Here is a 26,256-nt window from a genome sequence, read left to right as displayed (position 1 = left end):
ACAGAAAGGGTCATTGGGCACTGGAACAGGCTGCCCAGGGAGGTGGTTGAGTCACCTTCCCTAGAGGTGTTTAAGGCACGGGTGGACGAGGTGCTAAGGGGCATGGTTTAGTGTTTGATAGGAATGGTTGGACTTGATGATCCGGTGGGTCTCTTCCAACCTGGTTATTCTATGATTCTATAATTCTATGTCTCTTCACCCTATTCTTCAAGTGCTATTTTCCTGTGGATGTAAATAAATTAAGGACCCGTGCCGATCACAGTATCTTAAGAGAATTCACACAAAGAAGCAAAGCCCAGCTTGCAAAGCCAATTACAGTTTATATCCAAGCGATTTACCTAGGAGACCAAACCTAAAGAAGGTGAGAGAATCAAAAGTATACAGTGTAGAAAGGCATTAACAGCAAGGCTTGTGAGAAAAGGAAACTGAATAGCTAAATAACTGAATAACTGAAAAAATAACACTGCCTCAGTCCATGGCTGTAGGAATCATCCTGCAGTTTGACACAATGTCATCTGAAACCAATGGAAACTTTCAATCAACTTCAGCAAATAGGGAATTCAGCTCCTGGAGAGAAGAAAGCTGGTTGAGAAACAAGTAACTGTCAATCCTTCTTGTTCCTGCTGAGGTAGTTAACTGCAATAGCAACTTCTGTGTTACAGATGGTTGTGTGATAGGAATACTTTAATTCATTTCTGGGAGAGCATATGCAGCCGTCAGACAGTAAACATGGTAGGATATAAATGGTATGCTTTGATTTTGAAACAGGAACACCCTGATTCAGATAACAACCTCTGCTTTCTGACACAACTCAAGATGAAGTCTCAAAATGGTTACTGAATGCAGATTGGAAGGAGAAAGGAGTGTAACTTGGCCACTTTGAGTCCTAAGCTAATGAATGGCACTACAAATTTATCACTAGACATTGCACTGACATTTACCTGTGGATAACCACTGGGAAGACTGAAAAGGAATTCAGGTTCAAGATCAAATGCTGCTAATCAGAAACATCTTTCGCTATAACATGAGCGAAGGAAAGAAACTGCTATACCTTTCTAAGTTTTGCTCTGACTTGTATATTTAAGTAAATATCCATATTAGTAAATACTCAAACTCCTTATTTGCAATACATCATTTGCATATAAAATATAAAATCTTAGGTAGATATCACGCTCATGTCATTACCATCTCACCATAAATATTCAGTAGATCCCCACACAGTTGTACAGACATACATGTACATGTAGATAGATTCTTCCCTCTCTAATTGCAAAGAAAATATAGCAGGCTTTGCTCTGTGTAGACATCTAGGTTTGGCTGAACTAAAGCATGGGAAAACAAGCACTGAAGCTAAGGATTTCTGAGACTCTTCATTACACTGACAGAGACAACTTCCCTTCTTATAGCCTGCCTTCTCCTCCCACAGATGGCAGGAAAAAAACTGAAGGGAAGGCGAGGTTGAATCTCCTTTGTGTAACAAGTTGTTCACCCTACAAACACAGGAGAAATGAAAACACCACGCATGTATTGAATCACTCTAGGTCCCCAAACTAGGCCTGATCTAAGTGCATGTTGCTTTGTCATGTGGTTAATGCTGCTGCACCTTCTTCCACTGAAGGACAGCTGCAGCTCGCCACTACAGTGCTCACTTCGCTTTTTTTCATCATATCGCTTGCTAAAGCTTACATGTAGAATTTTCCCTCATCTGTAGTGGAGAAAGAGGGGATTAACATGTCAAGGTTTTCGGAACACAAGAGTTATTTTAATTACACTTTAAAGCCCATCCTATCACAACCTGCCAGAGCTGACCTGGGTTACTGAGGAATATCAGCTGCTAGATTAAAGACATTGCAAGACTGAATGAAGATGATTATTTAATGACTCTAAAATTCTACTGATTGAACAACATAGATGACAAGTCAGAAATGTAGTGAAAGCAAATGAAAAACAAAAAGCAGAAACGCACAGGAAAAAAGCAGTAGCATGTGCCTTAGCCTAGACCAGGCAAGTACATGGAAACAAATCACACCTGTCTGCTTCTGCTGTTGCACAAACCAAAGAAGCTTGGTCAACTGTGTATAACTTGAACACATAGACCATACATTTTAACATGAGCAACAGTTTCAAACTGCTTGCATTTATCAAATACATGAAACACATTCAATTTACTGTTGAAATACAGGAAGGCTTCCCAGTTATATTTTCTAGTGTATCTTTCTAATCTACTTTAAATTATTTGAGTTACTTGACTTACAAAAGCTCCTCTGAAACGCTGCCCTGGAGCTCAATACAATGCTGTCACAGTAAATATACTAAGGCTTTTCAAATTTTCGGGTTCGATTTCTTTTGATTCCCTATTATTATAAAATCCACACTTGTTTGTGCCTCTACAAGCTCTATTCTCTAGCTGCTTATAGCAATCAGTTAGAAATTCAGTTGTGTAGTTAAAATTGTTATAACACAAAACTATAGCCAAAGCATTTTAAGTAATGCAAAACCATGTTATGCAAACCTCTAGAAGTATTTAGCAGTTTTTTACATAAATGTATGCAAACAGCTGAAAAGAAGGTCTGGAAAATGGATTCCAGATCATCAAAAGAACAACCTGCAGCTGAACCTACTATGTTCACATATACAGCTTTATTTTTAATCTAGGGAGAGCAATGCTGCACATAAGCAAGACAGTGTTGTGGGGAAATGCAGAGTAGAAACAGCAGAAAGGATAAACATCTGTGTTTTCACACCTCCACCTTTCTGGATCACAATGAAGTGAAGCAGCACAAAGCCAACATTTGGTAAAGGAAATCTCATTATTCTAATGCCCTGTTGGAATTTCTTTAAACAGTATGAAGTGGATATGAATATAAGTCACTCCACAGCACAAATATCAGACAATGAAATGAATAACACAAAGAACCTAATTATCATTCCCACAAAGCAATCCATATCCATATGTAATAGTACCAGATCTGACATTAAAATAGAGGATTTCTAGATGCTTTTTCCATCGCAGCTACTAAAGACATCAAAGACCTATTTAGGCCTATTGTTTCACTTCTCATTTTTGCCTTTGACAACATCGGGATAATTATATTTAAAACCCATAGATTTCACTGGAGCTTTTTTATAACTGGAATATTCAAGCTCTGTCGTAATACAAATAACAACTTTAAAAATGTGACAGAGGAAGATCAGGTCTTTAAGGGACATTCATAAGGAGTATAAATATTTCTGTATCACAGAGCCTATAACAGTCAACAGGTGAAGAGGTTATGAAACAGATTTTAAAAAAGACTTCTCCACTCTAAGGCCTGCAGGGCACCAGCACAAATCAAAAAGTGCCTCATCCTTGGATGGCATGTCATTAAGGCAGACATCCCATGATCTTACAACTCTATCTCCTCTGCTAACTGTTCTTTTCCACTCGGCAGGGATCAGGAGATATCTTCACAACCTTTCTTTTTTTAACATTAATTCAGAACCGGTAACAGAAGCTGGGTTAGCCACCCTGGCATGCGATCTTCTCTAATTTTCCCAAAATGGATACGAAAGAGAGTAACAAGTGCTTTATTGCCCTACCTACCCACTGTGTTCCAGAAAAAAACAGCCAGGCCAACCCACAGTTGGGTTAATCCAAATGCTCGTGCCATCTTTGTCTGCTCTTCCCAAACTGGTGAGAATAACAATTAGTATCATGGCTGTTCATTAGAATCTAGAAAAACAGCCCCTCATTTCACAGGCAGGTCTATAAATGCAAAATCTGAGTGATCATTAAAATGAAGTACAGCCATCTGCATGGCACAGGAAGGGCCCTCAGGCCTTCTCCCAGGAGTCTGCCTAAGACTGTCAGTTTAATAAATGCTGAAAACCAAGTGTTCACTAAAGGGCTGTTTCCATACCTGGCGTGTAAAGACTGTCAGTCTGAGCAAGCAGATTTGGTACAGCGCAGCCATGGTAAAGACAATCCCTGCCCTGGTATTCTAATAGCTTCAGTATCTAAATGCAAGGTCAGACACTTATCTCCCAGCAGAAACAATTTTCATCCATATAACAGGTATAATGTAAAATCATTGCACTCTATTTTTAGGCATCATAGTGCTTTTTATAATTGCACAGTAGACTTATCACGTCTGATCTTAACCTTAATACACAACGAACATTCTGCTAAATGTAACAGTGACATTTGATTTAACCATAACCTCTTTAGTTTTCCTTAAATGCAAATATTTACTTTATTGCATACCAAATTATAGTAAATACAGTCCATTAGCAAGCAAAATTTTGCCAGTTTCTTCAACACAGCTCTGAGAAACAGATGCATAAATTACACTGCCCCAGGCAGCTGAGAAGTACATTGTTATCAGGAAGACGTTAGAGGCAACAGATACTCATACACATTTTTGTTGCATCTACAGCCTTATTTTACTGTTACTTGTGATGTTCTAACACATATGTTTATATACCTTCCAGAAGAGTATTGGAAGAAGCTATTGTAAGGCAAGACGTCACCTTGTTACAAAGAGATACTTCTTATTTTTGCTACTTTGATTATTGAATAAACATTTAAAAGATGTGATTAACACCAAAATAAAGTGGGTAAATCTGAAATATTTTTATACAGATATATTTTAATGAGTAATAACATTATTAATAACTATATGTATCTCCCTTCAAATGACATTTCAGTTTCCATCAGGCACTACACTGGCGAATCTTACTTCCACCCCAGAGTAAGAATAAGGTAAGGATCAAACTGCAGCTGAGTCACAAGTTTGAACTCTTCACTCTTAACCTTGCAGTAGTTTTGTAACTTTTCCCCTTATGATCTACCTGCTTTGAAAACCTCTACAGGCACAGCAGGATGTATCTTCATCATCCTCAAGTAAGGACACAGACATCCTTAGGTAGTGTTTACTAAAAATAACAATTCTTACATTCCGTTCTAACTTTTGAAAAGTGCTGAATTCAGGAACTTACAAGTATGACTAAAACCAGTGCTGGCGCAATGCACATGATAAATGAGCATCAGCAGTGAATGAATCGCCTGCCAGAAACACTCCATGTCCTCTAAGTTCTTATCTATCTTAAAGACTTTCTCTTCATATATGGTACCATATACAAGGAAAGGATTATATTCACTACTTTTATTGCAATAGTGATACCTTCCTACTAATATGAACCTGATATATTATCAGGAAAATATAAAGTGCGAAGAAGAGATGTACTATGTCTAGTCAACCGACACTTATGAGATTATTTGTGCATGAAGTACAAACACTGCCAGCTCTTTGGACCCAGTTCTACTATTAGTTCTGCAAAATAGCCAAGCTCCACTTTTTCTGATGAAATTAAAACTATATGAGTGTCCAAGAGACTGGTTCAATAGGGCACACTCCCATTTTATCTCACTCCACACTTCATAGATAATAAATGTAACATAAGTGTAGGTAGGAAAGCTTAAAAGAGGGAAGAAGAGAAGCTTTTAGATCACCTGTACCAAACATCCTATCAATGTGCAAAAGAAAAAAGTGCAGCTCAGAAACAAAGGTACTGAAGGCCTACGTATTGTCTATACTGGAAATATATTGCAAGATTCAGAGAAAAACATTGTCCCCCTCATGTTTCCTGATGCAAACAAAAATCTCTGTCAAGTGCCACTCCAATATTTTAACTTCATGCTCTTTTAGGCAAGCTGCAGAAAATAATTAAAACAACTAGTGAAAGTGTATAATACTTTTTTCCCGTATCCCCACTTCCCCAGTCATGTTACACTCTTCTTTCTTTCACTCGTCCAACCTAAGGACAGGCCTGCTGTTTACACGAACAGCAGATTTAAAAATTATCTCATGCCTAGTTTGAGTAACAAGAGGTGCTAGAGATGTTTAAAACCAACTCATTCATAAGTCATGATTTCCATAAACTAAAAATCATATACTAATACATTTTTAGCCAATTTCAAATTTTATCCTTAGAGTGTAAAAAGTTACTCATTCCTAACATAAATATACCTTATCAGAGACAATCTCAAGGCCAGAAGAAAGTCATCTTGGTCATGTAATAGCAGTTTAGCAGTATCATTCAAATAAGTACTGAAATACACACTTACAAGTCTTACACTCAGTCTAATGTACTTTAAAAAGTCATGGGTCACTTCAAACAGAAGAGAACGTAAATGAATTTAGTTTTATGAAAGATGTTATATTGACAGTCCAAGGCCTAACTGTTAAATCTGTACAGCATGGCAAGCTTACATCCTGCAAAATCTGCAGATCTAATTAGTGGTTTAGAAACATCTTTAGAGACACCTTTATTTCAGTGTCTGCATGCAAATCCAGAATTTCTTCTGAGGCAGCTTAAGAACTAATTATGTATGTATATGGATAGCGGGGGGGTGTAGCTCCTACTCATTATGATGTTGTCATGTTGACAATCTCATCATATTGTCTACATTTATTAGTATTTCTGTAGAGCAAGCACCACAAGTGTCTACGCGTATAACATAAGATAATTTTACTCTCAACAGTCATCAATCGGACTACAGTAATTTGAGCCTGATTCCAGACTGGGCTGGATTTGAACAGCTGCTCTAGAGATTAAAGACTACAGGCAATTATTAACTAAATTAACCATCAGACCCGTCAAAAACAATGAACATTTTTAGCTACAATTAAAACTAAGAGATTCAAAGAAAGCTAAGCATCTCTCTGAAAACAAGATTTCTATCATCAGATCAGCTGCACAACGTTTCCTTTTCTATTGTGTTAAATGTCAACAAATGCTCTTCATATTCATTACCATGTGGGTTTTGTAGCACCTGGCATAATAAGGTTTACTTTTTACTTGAGTTTGTGACCATTGCTGCAACATAAACACTAATAAAAACAAAATAGAAAAGGAGAGCTAAGTCTTGCTTAAAGGAGCCTCTGGCTGAAACACAGTAGGACTTTAAAAGATCAAAGTATCAAACTAAAGAAATAAAAAGAGAAAGCAAAATTCAAACAGTGGGAACATGTAAGACAGCAGAATATCCACCTCACCACTACAAAAGCAGATTTACTTCTGTATTATATTTTCTTCCAAAAAGAAGACAAACAGAATATTCTGAAACCACACTTGCAAATTTACTGAAAACTTCTTTAAAATATGAAGATTCATATGATAATGTTAACTCCTGTCAGATTTCCTGCTGCCCAGATAATTCGTAGGGAGTCAGCAGTTTCATCATATTGATGAGATATGAAAAGAGAGAGCATCAGATACATCAGTAAATACATGTACTAAGAAACCACAAACAATAATGAACCATTTGGTCTCTCAAGAGAGTGGACAAAGTTCATGTGCTCCATCATTGTACCTATCACTGCTAACGGGAAAAACAGCACCTGGTGCCTTCTTATTCCCTCTGTGATCTTTGTTACGGCAGCAGTTTATCAGAACTCTGAAAACATCAGACTCTTTGTCCTGGAAGGCAGAATATCACTGCTATCTCCACAGTCCAAAAATACCTTATGACTACACTAAAAAATCTGGTTTGCTCTTAGATAACACAAGAATCTAAACTTCAAAGATGAAAGGCTGACTACCAGTTAGAGGGTGCTGAATCTAATACACATCACGAACCTGGTATCTATTTACCCTGCAGATTTATCCCTCTAGTGTGGATTTGCTGCAACATTTTCTCTTTCTGTCAAATGTAACTAAATGAGGAATTAAAACATCTTTACTGAGGTTATAAAAGAATTACAGCACTACAAAAGGTAAAACTATTGTGCTATTCCCAGCTCTGCAACAAACTAATTGTCTTATTGCTGTAGTTTCTATCAGATTTTTAAACCCCAGTAAGAAAGCATGATTACTTCTTAGATATGAATGGATACACACCACATTAAAGGTTCCTTCATACATCACATAAGCTAAATTTGCTTATATTACCTCACATTAAAAATTTGAATGAACCATGCTATAAGTTTACAGAATTACTCTGCTAATGGCCTACAGACTGGCTAAAAAGTTGTCACACATCTATAAATCCCTAAATCCATGATACAGCAATCAACTGACATATCCAGAAACACACACTTAAAACCCATCACATTATCTCAAGCTTGCCAAGTGACTATGAAGCAGAACAGCGGAAGGAGTGATCATAATGATAACCAGCAAATTTATCCAGAAGAAAAGAATATGATCAGTCTATTGAAATCAGCTACTGTGACACCTGACGCACTCCAAAGGGATACATGCACTGTAGCTGCTGCATGCAGAGAACAGTAGGAGCTAATGACAGGTGAAGGTCTGGAACCTAACAAGGACCGAGTACAACAATATTTTCATATGGCAACTACTCCAGTGCACACTGGTCAGTCTCCTTCATCCAAAATATGTAGGAAAGAAAAAGTCAGCTGAATAAGGATAAACAAGGAAAGACAAGGCTACTTTTTAGAAATGCTGACTTCCCATAATATTTATTATATGTAAAGTAGAACAACCTCCACGCTCAGAAAATACTGTTTTCACCTGCTATTAAGGAAAAGTTAAAAAGCTAACTTGTTCTCTGTTAGTTAATCCAGTGAGCTCAGTAATGTTTCACGGAACGTATCATGGGGTTTTTCAAGTTTTGAGTACGTGCATTCAACACTGATGTACAGGCATGGCACAGACACAGGACCAAGCCTTACCGTCTTCCTTGGAATGCTCTGTTTACAGTCAAAACTGTGGTGCTAACCTACAATCCTTCAAACTTCTTGTTACTCATGCTTCTGAATTACTGTTACTTTCACAAATTTAAGTAATTTTGACTTTTCTTACAGAAGATTTAAATATGGAAATATATCAAAACTAAACTATATGTAGACACTCAGGTGTGTGGAATTATATATTATGCTTACAAGGTTTTACATTTTATTCACAGTATCTCGGTCTGAATGGAATGCTTTCTATAATTGCTATTTCAGATAACATTGGATTTGGTTACTTACCAAAGCCTGCAAATACAGCAAAACATAACTGTGATGTGCATTAGGGTATGTACTATGAAATATAAACTTTCAATATAGATTCATTTTAATTTTGCAGAATAGTAAGAGCCAGAATTGAATCTGGTAAACACCAGAACTACTGAGTACAGAATAAATACCCACCACTACTACCACAGATCCAACTCCACTGGAAAGCACAGTGATGGAAGTACTAGAACAGACCAAGTATTGGCAGGTCCCAACATTCTAACTAAAACATCAAAATTCGCTTCAGAAAAAAATTAGGTGAAGAGGTTTTAGCACTTATTTAATCATCCCTGCTCTTGATTTGCACTCTACAGTTGCTGTTGCTACTGCTAGTACTAGAGTGCTGAACCGGCTAAGTTTGGTTATTCAAAAGTTATCCCTGAAGGGTTTTTTGTCTGTGTATGTGTTCATATTTTTCAAGACAGTCCAAGTTCATCTGGAATATCTTTGAGATTAATGTCACCTTGCCTGTGGTTAAATTTCTTGCTGAATTTGCTCTCTTCCAATCATTCCTTCAGGACTTGCAAGGAAATCCCAGACCAAATAAAACCAAGAAAAAGGATTAAGCTCTAGTACAATATTTTCTTATACTTGCAGTTTTATGAATTTTATTCCTAATTTAACTATAATGGTCCACTAGGGCAGGAAAATTAATAAAAGGCTGTCTTTTATCTACCTCAAGTCTCTCCCAGGTAAGTTCCAGTACCAGTTTTGGTGTTCATAAATCACTGTTACTTTAGCTTAATGTGTTTAAAACCAAGTATTCTCTGCTAATTTGAGAAAGGTTAGTTACATTGTTCAGCAGTGTTTAGTGTGAGCAAACTGAAGCCTGAAATGCACTTGCTGAACAGGAAGCAAGTTCAATTAACTCTCCTCCTTAGTAAGGGTGTTTCAGATTAATTTTAAAAGTACGATTTATAACCTAATTACAACTTAATCTAAATTCCCTTAAAGGTAAAGTGAATCAATTTTAATAACCTCACCAAAATATTTAATCACAAAAATAACAGTAGACCTAAATGGCACACCGCATCTATCCCACTCCTAAGCAGGGCTAGTGAGCCTCAGAAGCTTGTAGTGCTGTCTACTGTACTGTTTCCACTAGCTCAAGACAGCTCATTCACAACTAGTTTGTGTTTCTCTGTACATTGTATGTGTCATGTAATCATATTCTTGGAGAAACAAAGGCAATTTAGCCAAAAGACAGTACAGATACGAACTCCACAGCATTCACCAAAACTAGTGTGTCCCCTATGTGAATCATGTAACATTTGTATGGCACATTGATGTCCACACAAAGGACAATGGTGGACATTCAACAGTGAAACAAGTACACACATGAACTGATATATATACGACAAAGCCCCCAAAACGTGCCACTGAATGAAACAAGATACCTGTATCCTGAGTGAACCTCACTTTGTGCTGTCTGCAAAAAGTAACTTCTTCCTCTCATTTACTTCAGAATCGAAGAGCTGTGACCATGACCATACAAATTTCATAATTTATCATTCTCCAGTAATCATAAAACTTAAGCTGGTCTAACTCTACAGTGCCATAAAAACATGGTCCTCTGTGTATATGCAGGTATGCATGCCAGCAGCATGTATATCTGCTTCACATGATCTCTACTTGTTTTAATGGCATGGAAACATTTTCCCCAAACCAAATATCAGAAGATGCCTGGGTTCAGAACAATTACATGCTCCGTTCTATTTTGGAAAAGGTAAATAAGTGGTACAATATCTGATGACATATCACATACCCGGTCACAGCGTGTTAACAATCTTCTCCAAGCATTTTGGAGGTAAAACAAACAATCTGTCCTTAAAACTCTACCCACTGGCATCCGATTTATATGACATACTGTATGCCCACTTAAATAATCCCCAAGAATCCCTTGCAAAGCCACGATATAATGAAAGTGAACACATTTTTATAGCCCCCCTATAACCTCTTCAAAAACAGATTTACAGCAAATCTTAAGAATTAAGTTCTAATTTAAGGTACCGCTGTTTTCAAAGCCCTTTGAAAGAATTATCCAACTTCAAGACATAAGAAAACAGATGTGTTGGTTTTTCATAAAAAGAGAAACAGACCTAAAGCCACACACCGTTACAATGAGGGATATATTTGGGGCTTGCTGAAAGCATCGTAACTGCTGTTTTCCTGTATCTTTATACCTGGCACTCAATTCTTTACTGTTTTTCCAGAATTTTTCCCAACAGTGAATCCTTTATGCTACATAAACTAAAACTATTTTTAGTGACTGTCAGATTTGAAGAATACAAATCTTTGTACCTATTGCACCTTTCTCTTCTTGCATATAATCTCTCAATTAAAACAAATGAGTCCCCAAAGAACTTTGAAGAAGAGGTTGAATTAGCAAACAATTTAAGCAAACCAGAAGCAAGCCAATCCCTTGCGAATACAGAGCCTGTAATTAGCCAAAATGCTCCATTTTGCTGTTCACAGTGAGGCTGAGGCTCAATAAAAATTAAACACTGACGCAGGCAAGGCATTCCCATGAGGCTCACTTATATTAATATATTACCACTCACCAGTTGCTTTACATCAAAGAAACTGGGACACAGCTGCCTGTTTGGTAAAATGGAAAGCTATTGGTGATATGTATTTTCCCTTATTTTCACATTGCTAGTGTCATAATTGGGCTAAGTAAGTACTTAAATGTAACTCCTAACAGCCACATGCTCATAATGGTGCCAAATAGATACAACTCAGGTTCTGCCTGACCAGGGAATGACACTTCATTGTTTCTGCATCAAGTCACAGTTACGCCTTTGGATCACCCCAAACCAATAATCCCTAGTAATGGCTTTTCCAAAACTCTATGGATAAGGCCGATAGCTTCTTAAAACCACATAATTTAGTCGTTAGCTTGATTAGGATGCAGTTAGCAGTCCACACTTGAATGACGACCTTATGCAAAAAAAATGCAGAACAATTTAGGTGGCTCCATTACTACTCTGCCGAAGGCAATTTATATAAACTTGAATATATAGAATAAAATAGTTTGGATGTATGATTATTTTGACTTCAAGGGGACAGAGTAAGGAGAACAGTAAGTGTTTATGAAAAGCCTCTTTCAAGCTACAGATGAGTAACCCATGAATGTATCAACCCTACAATTTATCACCTCCTTCATATCCCTCAGAAACCAAGGCACTCAACATCTTTCTGTGTCACATTAAAATAAATACTATAGTATTGATAGTATTTACTATAGCATCAACTTCATTTTATAAGTAGTTAATAAAATGTTTAGTTCATCGAATAGCAAGCCGCTGTTCAAAAAAAAAAAAAAAGGTCAATTCTAAAGCCTGTACTACAATATCAACAGTTGGTACAGCTATAAAAGCACCTCAAGCTGCAACATCAAAATGATTCAAAAAGCATGTTCCAAAATGAATGGGCTGATGTTCTGAATTTTCAGTTCTTATCCAGAAATCCTCTATCACATTAACAGTTTATAATTTGTCTTACTTTGTTCTTACAAGGTCATCATGACTTCTACTTCTGAAGTAGAATCCACCTGTTCATCAATGGAATGTGAGGATCATTCAAAGAGAAGATGAATTCACACCGCCACTGGATGTCTTTAATTCTCATAAACTTCACAAATACTAGGCTAGTTTGTACTCACCTTTCGCAGCAGGAAGCAAATACGCTCGATATTTCTCAGCCGCTCTCTCTATCAAGAAAAGGTGGGGAAAAGGGAGAAGATAGGACATGAGCTGATGTCATAAATTAAAAGCAATACATTACAATTATAATGGGTGAAGATCATAATTAATGGCTGTAGGGAAGCAACACACATTATTGATCTAAAATTATAATATTAATTTCTTACCTACTGCTTGCAAGCCAAATTATTTACCCATTTCAAAGTGCCAACAAGTTACTTTTTCATCTGTTACTGTAACAATGTAAACTGAGGATTCAAGTCTATGTTAACCTTGATCCAGGGGCCGCAACTTCTTTTTTCGGCAGCATATGTGGCTCTATACAATGCTGCCAATCTATGCCAGAGAGAATTGGTCTTGCATTTTCAGGTACACAGCCTCTGAATTCTGAAAGGGGGAAACAACTGCAAAGCTGGTATGGCAGTCCTGACACCATCATTAAGAGGATGCTTGTGCAACATGAGATATTAGAAAGTAACCCATTAGCAAAGAGTAACTGAAATGTCCTAGAAATGCCACTTAAAACAAGATGCATTCATAAACTGAAAGTTACTGTAATTAAGGACCGTGACTCAAAAGACACTCTAAGCTGAATTCACAGACTAGGAGAAGTCTGGCTGGAAAGCTGCCAGGAGGAGAAGACCTGGGGGTGTTGGCTGACAGCAACTGAACATGAGCTAGCAGTGTGCCCAGGTGGCCAAGAATCCAATGGAAGCTTGGCTTGTATCAGAAATGGCGTGACCAGCAGGTCCAGGGAGGTTATTCTCCCTCTGTACTCGGCACTGGTGAGACTGCACCTTGAATACTGTGTTCAGTTCTGGGCCCCCAACCACAAGAAGGATGTTGAGTCTCTGGAGCGAGTCCAGAGGAGAGCAATGAAGCTGGTGAAGGGGCTAGAGAACAAGCCTTATAAGAACGGGCTGAGAGAGCTGGGGTTGTTTAGCCTGGAGAAGAGGAGGCTGAGGGGAGACCTCATTGCTCTCTACAACTACCTGAAAGGAGGTTGTGAGGAGGAGGGTGCTAGGCTCTTCTCCCAAGGGACAGGGAATAGGACAAGAAGGAATGGCCTCAAGCTCTGCCAGGGGAGATTTAGGCTTGACATCAGGAAAACATTTTTCATGGAAAGGGTCATTGGGCACTGGCAGAGGCTGCCCAGGGAGTTCGTTGAGTCACCTTCCCTGGAGATGTTTTAGAGACGAGTGGACGAGGTGCTGAGGGGCATGGTTTAGTGATTGATAGGAACGGTTGTACTCGATGACCCAGTGGGTCCTTCTTAACCTAGTGATTCTGTGATCTACAAATCCTTTGCTGAGTTGTGAAACATGATTAAAAGGCAATGTACTAGCTTCTGAATTTGGTTATCATTTGTAGGCAAGTCAATAGCTTGATACTTTGTAGAGATCAAATTCAGCACCTATCATAATCATTGTAACTCCCAGTGAGCTGACAGGGAGCCAAGCTCTGCTCTCAGTGGTACAAATCTGATGAATTTTTAACTGTAGCCAGCTAAATCACCCTCAGTTACAGCTTAATTAACAGAGGAATTTTCATACACTTAAATCTGGGTTGCATTTTAGTTCATTAGGTAAAACTGAGTTTACAGTCCTGGGGTGATATTTAACATTTTCTATAGCAGGTGCAGCCGAATATGTTATTCTGTCTTAATGCAAAGAAGAATTTAGAGCCCTGTCATGGGACAGAGAGGTCTAGAAATGTACCTTTCATCAAATCTCTTCAAGCTTTTTACTCATTTCCTATAGTATAGGAAAGTGTGGCCATCCCGTGCTTGAACACTGAGAAAGCAAATTGTTTTCAAAACAAAAACTTGTGCCACAGAATGAAAAAATAAAAAGAAACATTAGCATCACATTACATTCCTTCAGTTTTGGATTTTCCAAAATATCCTCCTGCCTCCTTCAGCAAAAGGAAAGCTATTAGCATAAAGAATAGCCACCTGGCTTCCAAAGACTGGCCCAATAAATCAATTTTCCAAGCTACCGCACACTTTACAACAGACTCTACATTCAATTTCACACTCATACTTAGACTGACAGCTCAGTGCATCTCCTTTTCTTTGGTAGCTGCTGTTTAGCAAGCCAATGGTTGTACTCACTGCGTGGACTGGGTTGCACTGATCTATTGGGCTTTTGAAGTCAGTCCGAAGTTCATCAAAGGCAATTATCTGAAAAACAATTTTTTCAAATATCATAATGAATGCTCATTCAAGCACTTATTTTTCCTTTTGTGACTGGTTAGATGCATTATCTGCCTTCCAGAGAAAATATGGGAAACCAGTTTCCCCAACATGCTTCCTTTCAGAACTAACTAGTTGAAACAAAACATGGGATACTCCTATGTATGACTCCTAGAATCTATTAATCTGTAATTCTGTAAAATTGTATCTGTAGCCTTCCAGCTCCATTACTTTCCAGATTTCTTCCTTCACATTACCTAGAATTTTCTTCTCACGCTTCCAAATGTCATAAAACTATTTCACAAACAAATATATCTCCAGACTTGATGGAAAAAGCCATTACCTGCCTAAAACACAGTGGTGCATCAGATATGCTATTCCAGATTTAACACATACACAACAGCTCCTTTTTATTAGTTGTTAAACCTACTTCAGATATTAATTTCAAATTAGTATCAGCTTAATTATTATTAAGCCGCTATTCATTATCAAGCAAATTCCTCAAAAGATATACCACTCTAGAGTAAAACACATCCTTCTTAAATTCCATCGGGTTTTAGGACCTTACTTCAAACCTCATTAATGGAGAGAGGTCTTTCTCCATGTCCTAGAGTTTGCTCCATTAACTGATGGATTAAAATACACCGCCTGCTTTCAATGTACAGCAGATAAAAGTATCCATAAAAATATTAACGTTTGGTAATGGTTTTTTGGAAAGAAAACAGTTGTAATACCCTTCAGCATATTTCATTCAGAGATCTCAAAGTAAATTCTTAAGCTTATTTTATGTTCATATTCTAGTAATACTTTTTTTTCTGCCTGCTTCACCCAAGGAATGGAAGCTTACTATGTCAGGCATCACATAAACAGATGTTAAAACAGTTATTCCTTTTCAGACAATTTACAGCCCAGGAAAGTATTGATTCTCAATAAAAAAGATGATGGAAGTACAAGGTAGCAGTCAGGTGCGAGTGCAACAACCATGCTGTGACATGTTAGAGCATGCCTGTTCCCCAGCTGTTAAAAAAATAAGCAGCTGGGTGTCAACACAGACCTGCTGTATGGGTAAAGCACATTCATTTTTTAGGTACAGAATGCAGGAGCAGAAATCCTAAAAATGGCCTATCCATGATTCATATAATAATCTGTACTAGCTTGAGAATAAGGCTTGAGAATAAAACCTAGAGCTGCCATCTGCAAATCTATGCCCTACTCTGTGTCCCACTCCAGTGCTGCATTCATCACTGAGGCACATTTAAAATCAGAATTTTACAGAATACAATTTATTTAACTATGACAAGACAAAGTGCCAGAAGAAACCACAAGGTGAGTTATAAAACATGATTATAAGTGAAGCATTTCTCCTCATGGATACAGTATCTCTGCAGATTAGGAATTAAATCTTCAATGGATGTTTAGACTATGTTAAAGAGCAAATAACAGCAACTGAGGGGGGTGGAGTACCATTGTGAAGAATAAGTCTCTATATTTAATACCGCTATATTTAATAGACACCTCCATATTTAATACTTAAGAAAGTCTTCATTTTCTCTAGCTCAGACAACTATTAAGAGGGTAACAGCCATGCAAGTCAGATGCACACACTCCTGTTTGAAATTGGGTATCAACTCAGCACCGACTGGATTGACAGAAAGGGAGAAGGACAGCCCTGTAACAGGTAAGAGACCTGCCTTTGTTCATAGCTGTGCCACTGATTTGCTTCAGGAACCTGTGCATCTCCCTTAAATTTTCTTGCCTCACTGCACTGGCACTTACATATGTAGCTGTAAGATAGAAAATTGTTTTGAGTTTTAAATGACAAATGTTTTTAATAAAGTACACTGGGAACAGGTTTTTTTCTTGCCATAAATGTAGAGGTGAGCTGAAATCTCCTTGGGAAAAGAAGAAAGTTTATGTGCTGTGTTCTTCCTTTTGGAAGTCAGTAACAGCAACCGGGAGTTTGAAATAATCACAAAAATGACAGTCAGTACAAGACCCAGTTTATGCCGTGAGGAAAGACTGGTCTGAAACAACAACACAAGGAACCCGAATACCAGAATCATAAGGTAGACTCCCCTCAAGAAGTCCAGGAAAGCTTCTAAAGATTCACTGAACACAGAGATAAGATGCTAACTCTGAAGCATGTTTTAATATAGAAGAACTAGGTTGCTCTGAAAAACAAAACCATTAAGGCAGGACTCTGTTGAGCTACCTTTAACTGATGTAGCTATGTGTTGAAGAAATTCTAAATGACAGTTTGGAAAATAGATTAGCCTCACGTACACTACACATTTAGATTTCCTCATTTTTTTGCTTTCTCTTTCTTTTTTTAAACTAGTATTCCCAATTCTGTTTTCAAAACTTAATCTTTAATTGCTGACATGCAATTTATTTTATTTAATGTTATGCTTGCATTATATTGAAGTGCATTGAAACAAGTCAGACAGTACTAAGTACATTGTTTTCACAGAACCAGTGAGTGTAAATATAACAGTCTCACAGGCAAACCTTTTGGGACACCTGCAAATTATGACAATGCTATGAGACATCCCCACTACACCTGCAAGAAACAGATTGAGGTCTGGTATCAAGCACACAGGACTGGAGGACATTTTCTTCAGTTAAACTTCCAAGCTCTCTCTGAAGGAACATGACAGAAATAAATCCTCTGCAATTCTTAATAGTTTATTTAATAATGTTTCATAATTGTTTATACTTTGTTAATCCTCAGGAATAGAAATTCAATGATGACATGAAGATATCTGTTTTAATTTATGAAAAAGCACACTTCTATTTCTCACTCATGGTGAAAAGCTTGAAAGCACAACATTAGGTAAGCTCACGATTGAAACGAATACACAGAAACTCCCAAAGTTGGGAGGTAGGGCACGGGTTTTGGTGTTGCTTTTTTTAATCTCACAATGCTGTGAGGCCTAATTCTAAAACCGTAAATGAGAAATGATGGAAACAAAGCTTTGGCTTTTCAAGACTGGTGGTTCCTCACAACACAATGCGTAACTGTGCAACAAATTATTTTGTATTACTGAAAAAAAGGCCAGTTTCTGCCGCAGTGTGATTTGCATAATTAAATAAAAAACATGTTCCTCTTTCAATTATAACTAGCTTTGTGTAGCAGCTTAATGCCCTACAGCATGTGCAGCTGGAGTTGCCATTTTTCCCTACAAAACCCAATAACTAAGTACTTGTCTCCATCAAGTAATTCACAATGTTTTCACAGGAGGTGTAGTGTTCCGGCTGTACTCTAGAAACAATCTTCTGCCCACTTACATTTCAGCTGGATGCAGTATAGATACCTGCTTCCCACACAGCAGCTGATCAGAGTTGCTGAATGTTCTGTGACATAACCTGGCTATGCTCAAGGTCTGTTGCACCTCACAAATTGTCACGCTTATCAGCATCTTAACAGAGTAGTTCATTTGGAGGCAAACAATGTAATAAAATGAAGTCAGGGCACTTCACCACATGAATTGTCATTATTTCATCTTTGTGAATGAACATATTTTATAAACCTTTCAATATCTTTGTTATCCAAGCTAATTTGATCCAGGGTGGCAATTAAGACTATAAAACATACATTTGCATGGACATTAGTGACCCCATCTCTTCAAAGGTCACACAATAAACAAATTGTTTCTAAGAAAAATGACTTCTAGTCACAAAGCTAAACAGACAGTATTTTGGAAACATGTGACAAGGAATGATCTTACACGGAGAAGAAACTTATTTCTATTAGTCAATATTAATGTCTTGCACAACTTCATAGGAAGAGAATAAGGACCATTTGATATGCATTTAGGAACTCCAAGTTAAAAAAAAACCAAAATCCAAATTATCTGTTTATTTGCAATCTGTATCAGAAAAAATAAAAGCATCATCATTAGCAATAATTTGTATCACTACTACATAAAGGGTCCAGGGACTTGGGGAATTTTATGGGTGATTCCACATTGCAAAACATTGCAGAAAGTTTCTTCTGCCACTGCCCTAGACATGCTTTTTTTCTGTTGATACAAGTATACTTGTGGCTGTTCTCCACCTAATATAACTAAAGGTTTATCAAAACACTGGTTGCATTCTCTGGTAATTCACACCATCTGCAATTCTCCCATACAAGGACACGCTGAGAGAATTTGGGTTGTTCAGCCTGGAGAAGAGAAGGCTCCAAGCAGATCTTACAGTGACCTTCCAGTACCTGAGTGGGGCCTATAAGAAAGCTGTGAGGGACTGTTCACAAAGGCTTGTGGTGATAGGACTAGGGGCACTGGGTATAAACTGGACTGGGGCAGATTTAGACTAGACATTAGGAAGAATTTCTTCACTATGAGGGTGGTGAGACACTGGCACAGGTTGCCCAGGGAAGTTGTGGCTGCCCCACCCCTGGAGGTGTTCAGGGCCAGGTTGGATGGGGCCTTGGGCAGCCTGGTCTGGTGGGAGGTGTCCCTGCCCATCTCAGGGGGGTTGGAACTGGATAATCTTTAAGGTCCCTTCCAACCCAAACTATTCAACGATTCTATGATCTCATAACTCAAAGTATAAATCAGTAAGGAGCTTACCCTGGTTTAAACACATACTGAACAGATGAGATTGTGATGACAAGGTATGTTTCAGTACAGCTACAATGGCAATGATATTCATAAAATCTGTTTTCATTACCCACACTCTCTGTGCACATCTCACCAGAAAATAACTTTGAATAATGAAATATTCACATAAGATTAAACCTGAGGGGGTTTTTTCCTATGTTTATGCACCCATCAATTTCGCCCATTAATGGTAGGAATTAAATATGATCACTCATTTTTAAGGAAGATTTTTTTTGGTTTTTAATCATTCAGCTTTTACAGAAATATATTTTAATTGCGAACATGATGTTTTAGGGTGGCAGTGGAGTCGGTGTGGGTGTGACTTCAGTGACAGCAAAGAGGTTGTATAATATTGCTTACTGACATCTTAGAAAAGTCCAGATAAAACAGAACTTGATGGCAACAACGCTAACCACAGAACAGAAATGTAACACTTAAAAAGCTTCCTTGCCACCATCCTGTCAATACACCACAATCCCATCTTGAATAAACTGTCTTTAATGGTTCACTGAAACAATATCTCTACTCCTCCACCTCCATGTATACAGCTTTTACAGCACCCATACCAGCAGTTCATAGCTCACAGTCTGCAAGTCAGCACATGAACAGAATTGGGATAGGCTTAGGAGCATGCTGTGCTCCTAAACTTCATGTGTGCCCATCAACTGCCGTACAGACATACCTACTGTGTTTGGAAAATAGTGTTGAATACATATCATGTTTGAACCATATTGACGCAAGCTGGGTGAGTTACTTTGCTGGATTTTGTTGAGCAGAAGCAGCAACAGAAAAAAATGCATGAGAGACAGTCAAGTAAGAATAGATAAGATTTTGTTTCAGAAGATAAGTCACTGCCTTGACACAATACAGTAAGGGGAACCCACAGAGAGATGAGGAGAGCAGTGACATCAACAAAGCATCAGACTGAGGGAACAATGTTTGCTACCCAATTTTTATCATTATATGAAATGAATCTGAACATGAAATTTAGTAATGTGCTTGGCGAATATTTGGTCAAGTTGTTTTTCTCCTTCCTTTTTTCTCTTCTGGTTGAACTGATCTGGTTCATGCTACAAGCAACATAAATACAGCAAGAAAAACCCATTCCCTTCTATTAGGGTTCCTCTGAGTTGACACCTCCGCTGTGATCTCCAATAAGAATGCTCATTTGAACCTTGGTCACAATACTTCCAATATTGGAAGTAATACCCTATAAATTGTAATTATTTCTTTATTTATTATTTATTAATTATTATTTATTATTTATTTATTAATTATTTATTATTTATTATTTATTTATTATTATTTATTTACTTGTAATACCCTATAAATCATCAGAGGTGTTAACTGTAGCATTATTTTATTAAAGCTATAGTCTCTGATATGGCCTAGAGACCATATATGGCACATCAAATAATGCAGATGTGAGATTTAAACTGCTTTCGTCTTCCTCCCCCTCTCTAGGCCCACTTTTTGTTAAATTCGGCATTCAGAGCATCACAGATGACTGAAAACAGGTTTGAATCAACCTGACAATCTTCTTTTAAGAACACTATAAAGCGCTGACACTAGGCTAAGATTAAAAAAAATGAAATCACTTGGAAAAAATTCTGCCTGCAATACTAACGAATCCTGTTACAATACTAAACTCTACATGAGTACACCAGAGAGCAATTTGGCCTACTTTTCTTCATTAGCACAGGAAAAGGATGGACTGCAGGTTGTGCTATGGCAGGAAATACCTTTCTTTCATTTGCCAGTGCCTGAGTGTATTTTTCAGTACTTGTTTTTATTAAACAGTTCTAAATGGCTGGTGGGCTGGAGTTTTCAAGGCCCTGAAACCAAGGGCCGGCTGCTCGCAGGAAGCAGTGTTCATCTCTCATTTCATACTCTATTGTAATGAATCAATGCCATTCTACAACATATGGATTGCCACTGAACTGCACAGCTTTCACAGCCTCTGAATGCAGAAAAGACAGAACTTAACTTGTACTGCAAAAAACACAGCCTACTGTTGCACTCTATGTTCTACTTCCAGCACCTCAAAAAAGGGCATAAAATAAAAACATGAAGGTACAGTGATGGGAAAACATCCAGAATGTGTGCATACACACTTTATAAACATGCTATAATTATTACTTAAATAGAAAATAAATTTCATGGAAAGGATGCAGGCTCAGTTAAAATATGCACAAAACTTTTACACTGTATCTGCATTTCGTAGTAACAGAGGGGTTATCAGCTGATTCAATTTTTAACACATCTGGAGCTGGATAAGCTGGAGGAAAAGAGTTGTTCCCAGATTTCACAAGTCACTTTCTGTCTTCTGAAGAGTGGCCAAGCAGGCTGTTACAGCTCAAGTTAATTCAGGAGAAATTAAATAGGCTAAACACAGAGGCTGATGCTGCACAGCATCATTATATATGCTAACAGGAAGGTGAAAAGATTCCAAGTCTTGGAGTTAACTGTCACACCCTTCAGAAAATCTCCAGATCAGTATAACTCCCTGCTTTTCATTTTTTGGAGAGGGAATTTTTATATTATTTCATACTTACTTCGCAAGGTGAGCATTTATGGTGCTACTCACCCATGTTCTTAATACACTAGCGATCTGTACCCACTATTGGATTTGTACTTAAAGTTCATGAAGGTTTTCTGGCAAGCCTCAGATCTGCTTCGTGTTCAGGTTCAGAAGTTTAGTCTATGACTCACTGAAAGAGCACAAAATTATTCATCACAGTTACAATCGTAACTATAGTAAACACAGCATTTCATCAGGACAGATACTGAAGCATATTGACTTTAAAACGCTGGAGCTGCGGGATATTACAAGATTAGAAAGCTGTTCTCACCCATGTCCCCGAAGACTAGCTTTTTGGGCATATAAAGTTATCCAATAAGACAATAAAGAACTCCTCATAAAACAATAAAGAACTCTTCAATTTACTGGGGATCCAAAACTTGCTATGGTGCAGATTCACTAATATGTACTTGCTATGGGGCTGGGCAGCTGTTCTGTAACCATTATTATCAGTGCTATGAAAACAGGTCAGAGAAGGAAATGAAGAAACATGTACTGAAACTGCAGGACTGGAGGATTTAAGGCAGCAAAAAGTAAAACTTGAGCCACAATTTGACCAAGACATGGAAGTCAAAAACCATATGAACTTCCAAGGAAACGTTTTTTAGCCTCCTATTTCACCCAGAAGGAAAAGCTACTAATGATCCTGCACACTAGCATGTTGTTAACTAGCACAAGCAATCAGATCCTCATTTTTAGTAAGAAGAGGATTAGGTATACATATGAGAGTATGTGTCTTCTCAATGTCAGACAAACAAATATTTTCAGCATTTCCAGTAAACTAATTCTGAAAGAATTTCCAGATTAAAGACAAAAATGAAAATTTTGTTCCAACAATATATTTTTGCTTTGGAATTTATTTTGGTTTTAGAAAAACCAGACTATTATTATGAAGTAGTTCAATATTCCATTGTATCCAGAAAAGATAACCGAAGGCGACTTTCTGGGCTGTGGGCTTCAGCCCCCAGTTTCTGCAGACATAACATCAGAAGTAGTAAATACACCAAGCTTATTTTAAAAGCAGGGAGGAGGCATATGATTTCCCTTTTCACTGCTCCATTTGGAACTCAGCAAAAACCTGCTGTGAAAGTTGGGAGCCTTCTCCTAATTTTTAAGTTGGTTCAGAGATAACACAAACCATGTATGTCATTGTCAAGACTGCTTTGTTACAACAGATACTTAATTAAATGAGAAAGTTTTATTTTGTGGAAACTTGCATCAAAACTGGCATAACTCCAAAACTATTTGTCTTCAATTCAGCAGAAACTCCATCCCAGCTCATGCTAATTGACATTCATACAAACCCACACATAGACAAATCTTGTGCTTTACAGCCCTTGTATGGGAATTAATTACAGAGCTAAATGGTACTGGCACAGTATCTCTACTTCAATTTTTTCCTTAAAAAAAAAAAAGATTGATGTAATACTGCCTGTCTGGTTCACATCACAAGCTTTCAGTTTTAGCTCCCATTGACATGAGCAAATGATGCATTTCCTCTGTCTCTTTGCAGCAGGCAGACTACTGCAAGATATGTGCAAGTTTAAATGTACATGCCCTGAAAAAGTACTAGATAAAGTCAGAAAGAAACATGATTATTCATCTTAAACATTACCAATAATTTTACATGGATATATTAACCTAATAGGTGCAATATGCAACTGTGTTGCATGTCAGTATCAAAGAATAAACCTCTAATCCATAGATATCCTTGACAATGTTCCTTCCCTCATTCCTTTATTTGACTGTAACTGCTTATCTCTGAAACCCAGCAACTGCTCTGATTCTTGTAGCAGCCCCTCCCCATTAGCCAGAGGGGTTTATCAGTTAATGTCTCAACGTTCTAGCATCACAGAATGGTTTGGGTTGGAAGGGACCTTAAAAATCATTCCCTTCCAACCCCGATCTCCCACCAGACCAGGCTGCTTGAGGTCCCATCCAACCTGGTGTTGAACACTTCCAGGGATGGGGCATCCTCAGCTTCCCTGGGCAACTCGTGACAGTGCCTCACCACCCTCATCATGAAGAATTTCTTCCTAATGTCTAGTCTAAATCTTCCCCCTTCCAATTTACAGCCATCCCCCCTCATCCTATCACTACATGCCATTGTGAAAAGTCCCTCCTCAGCTTTCCTATAGCCCCTTCAGGTACTGGAAGGATGTTATAACGTCTCCCTGGAGTATTCTCTTTTCCAGGCTGAACAAAGCACAAACTCTCTCAGCCTGTCCTCATAGCAGAGGTGCTCCAGTCCTATGATCATCTTTGCAGCCCTCATCGGACCCGTTCCAACATTCTGTATTGAAACTGCGGATTGCCCTGACCCAAGTGTATGACCTTGCACTTGGCCTTGTTGAACCTCACCTCTCCAGCATGTCCAGGTCCCTCTGGATGACATCCTGTCCTTCTGGTGTGACAACTGCACCACTCAGCTTGGCGTCATCTGCAGCTTGCTGAGGATACACTCGATCTCGAAGTCTATATCATCAATGAAAGTACTAAACTGCACTGGTCCCCGCCTTTCTCCATATGATCTCTGCTACAAACCTGCCTGGCATTTTGGGTTGCCATATTGGGGCACATTTGTATCTTAATTATATTTAAAGTGAGGTTCTGGAAGTTGCAGTTACATGACCAATGAAGCAAGGACAGGACATAAAGTAAAATAAATTGGTGTCAGGTTTGCATTGACAAGTATAAGCCTGGTGGCAAGCACCCGTACTGACTCTGTTAGCATGAGCAGAAGTTCTCTCCTCTGTTAGAGGATGACAGACGAAAGTTGCTTAGAAGGATAATTCGAAATTGTAAAAATGGAACCTACGTCAAAAGCCAAAGAATTTTATCCTTTTTGTCATATTTTATTCCTTGTCTGTGTCCTTTTGTTAAATATCTATTAGAAAAGAGAAAAAGGCTCAAATCTTGGTTTTCATTGTACCTGCCCATATAACTTTGTAGCTTCCCAAACCGATGTGTTTGAAACGCTGGTTTCAAGGAGGAACTTAATACTACAGCCAAATAAAGTGCAGAGAGGAAAGTGAGATGAAAGGTATTCCTTTCTTCTTTCATCTCTCCCCAATGTACATACTTTTCTGAATATTACCCTTTTATTTCACCACATATTAATAAAAGTAAACAATAATAACTGATAATGACCTACAGTCATAAATCTCCCTTCAAGGCAATGAAGGCTTTAACAAATGCAAGGAAAATACCATTTCCATTTTTTGCACAAGGGGAAAAACGAAGCTCAGAAAAATTAAATCAGTTACAGAATCAGTGGCAAAAGAAGCAAAGTCTCCATATAAAGCAAAAAGCACCATATAAAATGTTACAAAGAACAAAGAACAGACTAATAACATATGAGAAGATAAACTATGCATTTCTGTCTGATTCTAATACTGTTCCTCTCTAGAGCAAAGTGTTGCTTTAAGCAGAGCCTTTTGGGATTAGGACTGCAAATGGATTTAAATCACTCAAGAGTAGAAAATTTTTCTGTTTGCCAGATTTCACTGTAACAATTGTTCAGCATTTCCTTGCTCTACTTGAATTTCATAAGCTGCCACTATTATACAGTTCATGTAGAAATCCAAACACATTACTAATGCAAACAAAGCTCTTATGGCTCCATTAGGGCTGCACAAACACACACTTGAGCACACAGTCTTCATCTTTTTATTGAAGTCCTTTGGTCTGTCAAAGGATGTTACAGATAGGCCAACATGATGTAAACTTTTCAGGTTCTAACAGGAAGCTTCATCTAACTTAACAGTCACAAAAATCTTACTGTAATTTCTCAAGCATTTATTCCAGATCCTACGTCTCTTCCAACAGAAACTCCTATGTGCAAAATTAATCATTCAGCAAACATGATTCCCTTTCCTGTATACCTATGGAAATGTAGATGTATAATTGTACTACTCTAAATATTACTGAAAATCCATAGAAAGAGACTCTCTTGCTGAGAGCATGCATGCACAAACATGCCAGTCTCCAATGGTATAGTTACACTGCTGTATTCCCCTGCATAAATAAAAACTATGCAAATGAACAAAACCCCAAAACTTTAGAAATGGACAAAAGCAGTATTATTGCTTCATCAAATCAGATTTTCAAGCCTGCAGAGAGGTGCTAGAGAAACCACTAACAATAATTATTTTGCATTCACCTGAAA

The 26,256-nt window shown here is 37.9% G+C and overlaps 1 protein-coding gene across 2 annotated transcripts in view; it reads right to left on the bottom strand.

Moving 5' to 3' along the window:
* Positions 1-26,256, bottom strand: part of CNIH3 (cornichon family AMPA receptor auxiliary protein 3) — a 199,241-nt gene that overhangs the window by 159,901 nt on the left and 13,084 nt on the right. For both annotated transcript variants that reach the window (XR_011337055.1, XM_069852757.1), the window contains exons 2-3: positions 14,823-14,891; positions 12,670-12,717 (exon numbers count right to left, since the gene is read on the bottom strand). Coding sequence is in view for 1 of the 2 variants with exons in the window: in XM_069852757.1 (XP_069708858.1) it covers positions 12,670-12,717; positions 14,823-14,891 (117 nt within the window). In the remaining variant the exon portion in view is untranslated. The remainder of the gene's footprint in view (positions 1-12,669; positions 12,718-14,822; positions 14,892-26,256) is intronic.

This window comes from Phaenicophaeus curvirostris, chromosome 2, assembly GCF_032191515.1.
Source record: "Phaenicophaeus curvirostris isolate KB17595 chromosome 2, BPBGC_Pcur_1.0, whole genome shotgun sequence".
NCBI classification, from domain to species: Eukaryota; Metazoa; Chordata; class Aves; order Cuculiformes; family Cuculidae; genus Phaenicophaeus; species Phaenicophaeus curvirostris.
Note: the sequence above shows the minus strand (reverse complement) of the source record. Positions and strands in the feature narration are given on the sequence as shown.